The sequence below is a fragment of the Buceros rhinoceros genome, unplaced genomic scaffold (assembly GCF_000710305.1).
Source record: "Buceros rhinoceros silvestris isolate BGI_N320 unplaced genomic scaffold, ASM71030v1 scaffold27940, whole genome shotgun sequence".
In the NCBI taxonomy this organism is placed as follows: Eukaryota; Metazoa; Chordata; class Aves; order Bucerotiformes; family Bucerotidae; genus Buceros; species Buceros rhinoceros.
The window spans coordinates 10,723-21,932 of NW_010388336.1; the positions used below are offsets into that span (position 1 = coordinate 10,723).

The window sequence follows — 11,210 nt, forward strand, 5'->3', positions numbered from 1 at the left end:
TTAAGGGAAGGGAAAGAAATAATTTCATAGTTAACTTCCTGAGGCAAAACCTACAGCACTTCTGCACTTTGTGCTGGATTTGAGTAACAATTCCTTGCCTTTTTATTAGAAGCAGTATTTGTAACTCAAATCTTTAGTTTGTGTGAGAATTCTAATTGCTTGTTTAGAGGAAAGAACACAATAAGACTTAATTGATGAGAAGATTGGAAATCTGTTATCTGTGGAACTATGTTTTTTTTTTCTAATCAATATTAAATGAGCAGATCTTATACCAAGCAACTAACTATACCTTCTTTCTGGCCTAGCATCGTTTGTAGGAAGGCTCAGCCTAACACTGACAGGGGCCTTTGCTGACACAGGCAAAATACTACAGCCAGCAATTGGCCTGGCTCCCTGTCTACTGTCCATGTATTTGAAGTATCTACTTCAATATCTCATGACCTTTAGTTTACGTGGAACAGCCACTTAGTAAAGGACCATGCACACAGAGGTAAAACTAGGCTGAAGTTAAGCTGTTTTTCTAGACTGAGTGGGTGTCTTAATTCCACAAGACACTGTTAACAGGGGCAGTTTACAAGAAAATCTGGGATGACTGTAGTGACCCTGTGGAAGTCTTTTGGAATGTGGTGGAAAAAAAAGACATCTTTAAGTACTGGTTGTAGGTTAAAAACAAAAAAGTGCTGCTAAAAAATAATAGCCTTTCTTTCAGGTATGAGATTGAATTCTTGCATCTGTGCCGTTTGTTTATATCTTCTGCAAATCCAAACTACTAGAAGTTCTTTAATATGCTTATCTTTTTTTTTTTTTTTTTCCCTTTTGTTAAGGTCAGAATGGTTTCCATCCCTGAATACTATGAAGGAAAGAACATTCTCCTGACAGGAGTAACAGGCTTCATGGGAAAAGTGCTTCTGGAAAAGCTGCTCAGATCTTGTCCTAAAGTGAAAGCAGTGTACGTATTGGTAAGACACAAAGCAGGGCAGACACCTGAAGCACGAATAGAAGAAATTACCAGCTGTAAGGTATGTCTCATACACTCACAAAGTACATTTTTGTCCTTCTGTATAATGTTCCCTTTTAATTTTGAGAACAACTTTGGTTTGTCTAAAGCAAAATAGTAGGGACTACCTACAAATTACATTTAACAACAGAGTAAGGACATGAAGGGGTGATGTTGCACATCTGTGTAGAGATGTAGATTGGACCAGATGTTTGTTCTTTCTTCTTGACAGTTAGACAAATGATATTGCAAATATATTATTTAACTGGCATTAATGTAATAGATTCTTCCAAAAGACTATGAAAATTTTTAGTAGGATCTGTTGTCTTAAGCTGTCTTGTTGCAAGGGCCCTGCCAGTACTTTTCACAGTTCAGAAGGACTCGTTAAGTGTTTTGCAGATACTTGAACGTTCTGTTTCTTGAAGAGTTTAAAATCTAAATGGGTGACTGTGATAATTAAACTGTGACTAGCCAAAAAAATGTTGAGGTTTCTATTTCTTTTGCACTTCAGATATTTAATTTCTCTGTAAATTTGCCATATGTATTGCAGTGCTCTAGGTGTTTGTTCTTGTTTCCCTTTGTACTGGTGTCAGTGCTAGTATGAGATGTGGGAATAACGTATGAATGAATGTGAAAAGGGCAGAACAGAGATAATGTATAAATTAAAAGTATGAAACCGGTTCTTAAAATGCTTGTCCATGGGACTGCTTCTCTATTACACGCATATCACGCATATAACTATATTAACGTAGTTGTTTCAGTTGCCTGGAGGCAGGCATTGTAATTCCAACTAGAAACATAGCAGGTTTGTTTTTGAAATGAGACGAGGCTTCCTGCCCTTAGGTAGGCACTCTTTGCTGTACCTCTTAAGAATTGCAGAGGCTTTAAATGCTGCCTTGACAGCTTTGCCGTTTAAGGTGAAGCTTCATGTTTGGGAAATCAGTTCAAGACCTCTGTTGCTGAAGATGTCCCGTATTCTTACTGTAGCATTACCACTGCTACTTTAGGTGGCAACACAGTGTGCTGCATTAGCTCCCAGTTAGGCTGAAAAAATTCTACAGAAGTATTTTTCAGCTTCACTTGGAAGCTGGTATGTTCCCACAGCCATCAGGCTACTTGCTATTGCCAGTGCAGGAGAAACAACGTGAAAATAAGTTAGAGGGACCAATCTGATAGCAATACAAACTTATATTGCCTTAAGAGTCATGAAACTGCTCCTTTAGGTGATTTAAGTTATAGCTGAAAATGAACTAACTTCTTTTCATTCTGTAAGAAAACGTCTTTTAACTGTTTGCATTCGGTATCACTGTTTGGAGGGGGAAGAAAGTACTGCTGTGATGTTAATACATTTTACTCAACTTAAGTTGAAGCAGTTGCTAAGATACTGGCCCCTGTACAATTAGGAAGAGGAGTCTGCTCTGGCGAAACATTCATGTCTGTTTTATTCCCACAGTACTATTTTGCTCAGGAAAATTTGCATACTAATGAGTGTGAATAAGATGAGGCAAGAATTTTTATCTGTGTGTTAAGCCACATGGTTATAACCCACCTAATTATGAGGAGAATATATGATGGAATATAATAAGAGATTTTTTCAGTAAGAATAGGTGAACACCAATTTGATAAGATTTGATCAGATGTTCTAACATACAACCTTTAACCCTAACTTTTTCTAGCTAGAGAAGGAATTTTTCTAGACTGAAAGTTCCCCAAAACTGGCTTAATTCCAGGGCAGCATCTTTTAAATCACTGGAAATATTTAGAAAGCTTTCATCAACCTTTAAACCTAAAAACCATAATGACTTGTGCAAGTCTGTAATAATTCGGATAGTTATTATCAAGCTTGGGAATTGGACAGACTTTTCCCTTCTGTTGAAAGAAAAGAGATTACAGTATTAGACTGCTTTACGTAAAATTTCTTTGGGCCCTGATGTCTAATAGAGACCATTCCTTCCTTCTGATACTGATAGACATCTGGTTTTAAGGATAGGGATGAGTATTAAAATAAGTGCAAATTGTCACTTTCTATAGCTGACGTGAAATACTGCTTTCACTGCATAGGATAAAGTGTGCTCAACTTCATCGCTGAATATGTTCATGGTAAGTCAGTATCGTGTTGTAATATTTCTAATACATTTTTATGGCTTACCAATGATCGTAAGAAATAAGGAGGTATAACTGTATAGGCAGGAAATGTGGGGGTTTTTTTCACTGAAATGCGTATCTCTTCTCTTCACTGGTTGTTAGCTTAAGGTTTTAGTTCTGTTTTTTTGACAGCTTTTTGACAGGTTGAGAGATGAACAACCAGACTTCAGAGCAAAAATAATAGTAGTTATGAGTGACCTTACACAGCCTGAACTGGACCTTAATGAACCGATCAAGGAAAAACTTATAGAATGCATTAATATTATATTTCATTGTGCTGCTACAGTCAGATTCAATGAAACGCTAAGGTGAGTCTCAAATGCTGTATTCTCCAGTCTGGTAAACCTATAGTACTTGAAGGAAGGGGGTAGATCAGGTGTCTGCACAATCTTGCAAATACTCAGCCTGTCAAACTACTTCATGTGCTTGTTCAGTTTAATGGTGTTAGTAATCTTTCCCCAATACTTACCTTAAGCTGTTGGGTTTTCATTTGCTTTTCTGGGGAAGATGGAGGCATATTATTTAGACCTGCTCTGCCAAAGGTTAGAATCACAATATTCAATGTGGGAAAAGTTCCTACCTTTTTAAAGCTTTAGGAAAAAAGACAAATCCATTATTAGTACTTAGGAACTAAATAAATTGTTCTTGTAGTTTTGCTGTATGCCTTTCTGGTTTTGTGTGTGTGTGGTTTTGGGGTTTTTTTTTTTAACTAAATCCATGTGCCTGAATTTCAAAGTCCTTTTTGAAGGGAAGCTGTTGAAGAGATGAGGGAACGTGTTGTTGTTCTGAGTCTTCCTAACATCATGTGTTGCTCTCATCTCAAATGAGTAGAAAGGATATGAATCTGCCATAGCTATGTATACTGTGCTCACTACTAATATTAGAGCTTTTTTCCTAGTGTGGAAAAAGGGAACACAAACTATTCCTTTAGCCATCTTTGCAGAAGGGGAATGCACGTTTTCAGGGGATAGTTTTTTGGCAAAAGTGTATGTGGGGGAAGCTCTAGCACTTGCTCTCTACCTGGTGAGCAAAGAGGGGATTAAATACTGCTCAGCTTTCTCCTTGTCCTTCATTAAGAAGAATAGAGGTTTGCACTGGAGCAAGCAGGGAGAAGTAGATGCCCAAGAAGAAAGATGAAAACTAAAAGTTGGAAACTTACCATGTGGTACATAAAATTTCTGAAGGAAGTACCAGAAAAAGGAGTACCAGAAGCAAGAAAAAAATACATTTGCTTTTTAGCAAAAACAATTACTTGATTTAGTGTTGAAACACTTGTACACGGTGTACAAGAAAACCAGTACTTACTATGTAAGTTTCATAGGCTGGAGAGAATTACCTGAATTGTGTAAAATAGTCATAGTAGTTGGTCAGTAAGCTGTGTTCTGGTGGGAATTGTAGAACTGTATCTACTCTCCTACAATGTCCTTAAAGACTGTTATTTTAATGAGAAGCAGTGAAATTAGAAGACAAAAATGTGGTTCTTGGTGGTTTTTGTTTCCTTTCTGTAATCCTGTTGTGCTCTTGAGCCTTGTGCTATTCTACATGAAGATGCCAGTCTCCAACTTATTGGCTCTCTAAGCCTTCCTTTGGAGTTGTGGACCTAACTCGAGATAGGAAGTTCAGAGATGCATCTCATGGCAGCTAGCTGTTGTATTGCATTATTTCCTTCACATTTTATGAAAAATGTAGGATTGGGAAATATCTTGATCAAAGATAGGCTGAGTTTTCCGCTCTAGCAATGTGTGAGAATGGCAGTAAGAACAGAGTAAAACTTGGGGAAATTATCCTGAATGTGGAAGGATGTTCTAGATTAAGTCAGGCATATTGTTCTAAGCAGAAAGTTAGAACGCTGTCCATGCTGCTTTTTTGGCAAGAGTGGAGTATTTAAGAATACTTTATATACCCGTTACTGAGGCATTTACAAGTGAATTGATTGATTACTTCTTGTTGCTTTTTGTCTTGCTTTCTGCTAATAGAATTTCTGTTTAATCAACAGAGATGCTGTTCAGTTAAATGTGACCGCCACACTACAGCTCCTTCTCTTGGCTCAGCAAATGAAGAATCTGGAAGTCTTCACGCATGTTTCTACTGCCTTTGCACATTGTGATCGAAAGCAGATTGAGGAAATAGTTTATCCACCTCCTGTTGACCCCAGGAAACTGATAGATTCTCTTGAGTATGTATTATGTTCTATGAAGCTGCTTCAGTAATCTGTAACTGCTTTTTTCTAGTAACGAAGTACCAAAAAATGGTTTGGAACTTGACAGATTGAGAGATTGGCTTATGCTGCTCTGTAAGTCTGACAGCATGGTTGGCACTTCCCCTTTTCTCTAATGGAGATGGGTTAAGGTTTTATTGTCTCTTTCAGCGGAGCTAGGTGTGAAGTGGTACAGGAGGAGAGGGAGCCTCATATGATGCCTCCTATATGCGGAGTGGCAGGTTTTTAGCTGTATAATGAGCTGAATCAGAAACTATTTAAAACAAAAGCTGTGCTGTTACAAGTGTGTTAGCACTGGCACTGTGAAGGAAAGGGGTAAAACTAAGACAGTCAGTTGTCCTTAACAGCAGCCTCAACCACATCCACCTAAACACTATTGTAAGATCAGACTGAAATACTGAATTTACTGATAATACTTGACTGCTAAACTCTAGAAATAGCTCCGCTAGGCATTCAGAGAGCACAAACATTAAAAATCTGTTTTCTGTTGCTGTTTAGTCTTGAATTGGGCATTATTGGGGGGGAAAACTTACTCATTACTCTGTATTATTTGTGTATGTTAGCTGTCAAACCGTAACTGAAATAGGTGGCAAATATGGGATAAGTCAAATGTAATAAATAATAATCTCAACTCTAAATCAGCCTCTCCCTTCCCTGTCATAGAAAGTACTACCCATTATAAGACAAATAGGAAACTAAAAATGACTAATTAGAAAGTAAAATCTCTTCTTTAACTTGCCAATGTAGATGGAAGAGCTCTAACATTAAAAACAAACAAGCTAGTATCCAGAATGTATGTTGCGATAACCTTTTGTATGATGTTGACTTTATGGGTACGCTTTCAAATGAGATATTCTGAAATAGGCAAGAATGTCTATCTTTTCACAAGCAGGATAACTATAACTGAAACTGCTTAGTTTGGGCTTGGACCACTATCTGTGTTTTAGAACTCAGGGCAATGAGGGAAAGCTTTTGTAAACTTACACAAGTGATTTCTCTGGCCAACAGCTGACCAAGACATTTAAACAGATTCACATCCCTTTCTGGTCCTTTCTACCCCTCTTCCCACCCCAGTTCGTGTCATGAAGGGAGTCTAATGTGTGTCAGCTTTGTAATAGAACACTAGTGAATAAATTCCATTTATGTTGCTAAGACGGTGAGTGACTGAGGCAAACAAAACCCGAGTCCTGTTTTGAAGTGGAGAGCTGATGTAGCAATAGTTTTAGAGGCACATCTGTTTAGCTTGTGTGCTGTGACTGAAGGTTATTACAACTTTAAATACAAATTGCTGGATTAATTGGAAAGCAAGATAAAATTGCAAGAGTTAACTAAAGTAAGAGAAGAAACATGGTGAACCAGTTGGCTTCAAAAGTGGTGTGTAGTTGCTTAACACCATAAAGGTGGAGGTGATGCTTGTGATGCAGCTGGGACTCCTTTGCTGTGGCATCACTTTCTACATCACTTAATGCTAACTGAGGAGCAGTGCCAGGGTCCCAAAGACTAACTTGCTGTGCCTGCACTTCATGTTTGAGAAGTTAGTTGATAGTACATTCATTTACAATAATGCTAGTTCTTCTTGCTCTGTAGTTGGTATGTAATAAACTAAATATTTGGGGCAAAGGTAAACAGTGGCGTGCTGCTTTCAGTGAGTACTGAACCCTCCTCTCTTTTACTCAAACTTGTGTTCATTTCAGTCTGTATCCCTCTTTCTTGGAAAGAAAAAAAAAAAAACCAGTTACCTTAACAACAAAAAAGATTTCATACTTAAAGTTCATAAAGGTACTTATTTTCCACAGTACACCATATAAAATATTCAAAACTATTTTTGAAACTGTGTGCATGTTCTGGTGAAAGTTTTGTTGTTGTTGTTCCTGGCATTTACTCAAATGTTTAGGTTTTGTAGTTTGACTTGAAACAATTAACATGAAGTCAGTGTAAACAGTCTTCTGTAAGTTGGTAGTAATGTCCTTAAACAAACCAGCCTAACTATATTGCTGCTGTAGGATCTCAAATACAACATTCTTCCGTAAGATCCCTTTTCAAAAAGGTTCTACATATGCAGTTGCCATCTTAACTTAAAAAGGAGTGTAAAATGAAAATGAGTAATAGGAAGCTATACTAAACACTATTTTTCTGGCCTCTGGGATTGGCCTTTGGTTTAAATAAGTAAAAAACCTCACCTAACTCTTTATTTTGATGAATAGTATTTTAGGAGGCTTCGTGGTTTTAAAGTTAAGTGCAGTACAAGCTGTTGGCAGACATTTATTGTTTGATATGCAAATGCTTATGGAAATGTTCTACAACTTCCAGCTGTTTAAAGTAGAAAGAAGTATGTGACATGGTACTGTCAGTGGGATTTGGTGTTGAATTCTGAAAATCAGGCTGAGATTTAAAGAGTGCTAGTTTAGTGTTAGATACTGAGGTTGTTGCAGAAACATGAAATACAGAACTGAGTTTTTAATTATTGCCTAAATTTCTTCACAAAATTTTTCGTTCCTCTGTTATGCAGCTTCTAGGGGAATACTAATGCTTTGCTGGGTTTGGTATGATTTTTTGATTGTTTGGTTTTTTGCCTTGGGTGATGTTTTGAAGAAGAGATTGGATTTTAATTTTACTTTCTGAAGTATTCTTGATTTATCTGGTTATCCTTTTTACATATTGCTTTTGTGACTCTCTCTTCCCCCCAGTGAAGCAGCATGCGGTAATTTACACTTGCCTCTTATTTTGTTTCTTTAGGTGGATGGATGATGGCCTAGTGAATGATATTACTCCTAAACTCATAGGCAACAGACCTAATACTTATGTATATACAAAAGCCTTAGCTGAATATCTAGTACAACAAGAAGGTGCGAAATTAAACACAGCCATTATAAGGCCATCTATTGTTGGTGCTAGCTGGAAGGAGCCTTTTCCTGTAAGTCACTGAGTTCTTCCCCTGCCCATCCTGCCTGTAAACTGTAGCACATACTGACAGCCTGTTTGTTTAGTGACTTTCATAGAGGAAAATGTTTTCGACTATGAAGTTGTGGCTTGGTTGCTTCTGGATAAAAACTCATGATACAAAAGCTGTCTAACAGTATTATATGAAATCTAAAGGTAAATTACCTGTAATCATAGAACAATACACTTCTATCACAATGGGAGATACTAGGCCACACGTGAAAAATTGTCAGCTTTTTGCTTCATAATTCTGTTACCTTCATATGGTTTTCCCTCTTCAAGACGTTTTGGTGTGTCAGTAGCTGCAAAGGGTGACTAAGCAAGCTGGGGACTGGAGAACACAAAGATGATATGGATCCACTAATTTTAGTCAAGCCTCGTGAGCTTTGCTGGGGAAGGCATAAGTTCTACGTCTGTATGCTCTGTTGATACACAGCCTGTGTACTACGTGCTGCCCCTTATGGGAGGCTGGAGTTGGAATAGCTTCTCCAGTTCAAGACTGAATGTCTCTCAAGCCTTTAAAATCCATATAAGGACTTTGAATACCTTCTTAAGTATGTACAAAGTACATGTCAAACCAGAAAGTGTAGAGTACCTAAATATCTTCATTAAACTTGAGCAAGAATCTTCTCTTTGAAAAATGAAAAAACTAATAATTGATAGCAAAATTACTTACCTCTCTTCTATGAGTTGCTAGAAGCTAGTCTTAAAATATTGGCAAACTTGAATACTTTCAACGTAAACATTTATACAGACAATGCCCTGCAGTGTATTCACTAAGAAATAAACAAGCTAGCATCTCACTTTGAAGGACCAGTGAATCTAGAGGTAACTCTCTTGTCTGAGTCATAGCAACTTGTTACATCACGAGATTTTGGTATGGAAGAACTTAATTTAGAAACGTTGATATCTCTCTCTCCTTTATTCTCTTTTTTCCTCTGCCCCTTACAGTCGTAGAAACTTTTCAGATTTTTTTTTTTTGCTTGAATCTGGTGATTTCAGTATATCCTAACTAAGTCCTTTCACTCCCCCTTGTTCATAATAGGGATGGATTGATAACTTCAATGGACCTAGTGGTTTCTTCATTGCTGTAAGTAATGAATATACTTAATTTTTTTTCCCCTGCCTTTTGGAAGGCAACAAAGCTTCATATGTTTTACTGGTGGCTCTTCTGTCTCTCTTTTTGTTGTTTTGTTCTTTAAGGCAGGAAAAGGAATTCTTCGAACCATGAGAGCTTCCAACAGTGCAGTAGCAGATCTTGTTCCAGTAGATGTTGTTGTCAATACGACACTGGCTGCAGCCTGGTATTCGGGAATTAATAGGTATAACAGCGGACAATAGAGAGCACTAAGTATTTTGGAATTACGCTGTGTATTTCAATAAGTCAGTCTTCAGTTGAACTCTTGCCAATATCCTGCTATTCCCCCCAGGTCAAAGGGATCTTAGGTTCTAACAGCATTAGTCCTTCAAAGTGTAACTTATGCCAAAGAGGAAGATAGCACATAGTGATACTGCTGTACAAACTATGCCTGAAAATTCCTTTCTGGGTCTTGCTGTAATCAATAGAACCTACGGAATTGTAGGAGACACTTTCACTGAAAGAAAAGAAAAAGGATAGTCAAAAGTAGAAAAATACTGGAAGATGATATTTGTAGAAAGCAAAAAAATCTAACACGAGACTCATCCTTTCTGCTTTATGTAGATGAAGCTGTTGAGGAAAAGGATAAGTTTAGTTATGTCTCTTGCTGGTGTTTTTCAAAGGATATTTGCCTTCTAACTTGCTCTTTTGTCTTTCCCCCCAGACCAAGAAAAGTCATGGTATATAACTGTACAACAGGCGGCACCAATCCTTTCCACTGGAGCGAAGTCGGTATGCCATATATTTTTTTTTTATAAGCTTAATTGAAAAATAAGTAAAATAAAGTGCAGGCTATAATTAGAAGGCCACATTGCATTTTTGTTGAAACTAGTATATTAGCCATACCTCTCAATTCTGCGGTGTATTGTGCTTTTCTATTATCTTCCATTGTTAGTTCTCTCCCTTTGCAGCATTATCACCATTTCATTTTGTTCTTGGTGTTTTTGGGTTTGTGGTTTTTTTTTTTTTTCAATTATAACAAACTATGTGAGAACTGATTTTTCTGTTTGCTGTTACTGTACCCTAATCTGCAAAGTGTGGGTAGGGTGTGGAGCAGCATTGCTCAGAGGAGCAGGAGTGATGTTGTGTTTAATGCCAGCCTTAATAAATGCATATGGATAAACGGCCCACAATTAGCTGTCTTACACATCTGCATGATTGAGAGGTATGGTAATAGGTTTTGCACTTGTGTAGCTCTTTGTGTTTGGATTAAGTTAGTTGTTGGTTGAGGTGGCTCTTTTAAGCTTTGGATAGCCACGAGTCTGCAACTATTCATATACAGGAAAAGGTAATCTTTAAGAAAGTATGGCCACCTATTTTTCAACCCTTCGATATCCTGACTAGAATGTAACCCATGTGTCAAAAGCTTTGCAGTAGTATTTGTTATAAATAGCAATGCAAGCTGATTGGCATGGTAAAGCTGTTTCTTAGTTTTCAGTTTTTTAGAAATAGTGTTCTTAAGCTCAGATTTTTTTCTTTCAGTTAACTTCAATACTTAAATTTATTACTACTCTTTACTACTTTCTACAGGTCTTTTCCTTGCTTTTGACCATTTTAAATGTATCTGTATTTATAAATCTTATTGCTTCAGCCAGACTTGGAAAATCGCTGACTTCATTTATATCCCAATCTGAATTGGAGTATTTAAACACTGTCTATAAACAACAGCGTAAAGTTACTAGAGATGATGAAAAGGAGAGGTGAATTTCAACATAACTTTTTAAGACACTGATCCTGCACATGTCATGTACAGAATTTTCAGGTGTCAGCAG

General features: G+C 37.3%; 1 protein-coding gene across 2 annotated transcripts in view; it reads left to right on the forward strand.

Moving 5' to 3' along the window:
• The first annotated feature begins 830 nt into the window (after positions 1-830).
• The window catches only part of FAR1 (fatty acyl CoA reductase 1), a 24,927-nt gene continuing 14,547 nt past the window's right edge, over positions 831-11,210 (forward strand). For both annotated transcript variants that reach the window (XM_010145647.1, XM_010145655.1), the window contains exons 1-7: positions 831-1,019; positions 3,275-3,450; positions 5,139-5,318; positions 8,097-8,274; positions 9,346-9,390; positions 9,504-9,622; positions 10,103-10,170. In XM_010145647.1, the coding sequence (XP_010143949.1) occupies positions 831-1,019; positions 3,275-3,450; positions 5,139-5,318; positions 8,097-8,274; positions 9,346-9,390; positions 9,504-9,622; positions 10,103-10,170 (955 nt within the window). The remainder of the gene's footprint in view (positions 1,020-3,274; positions 3,451-5,138; positions 5,319-8,096; positions 8,275-9,345; positions 9,391-9,503; positions 9,623-10,102; positions 10,171-11,210) is intronic.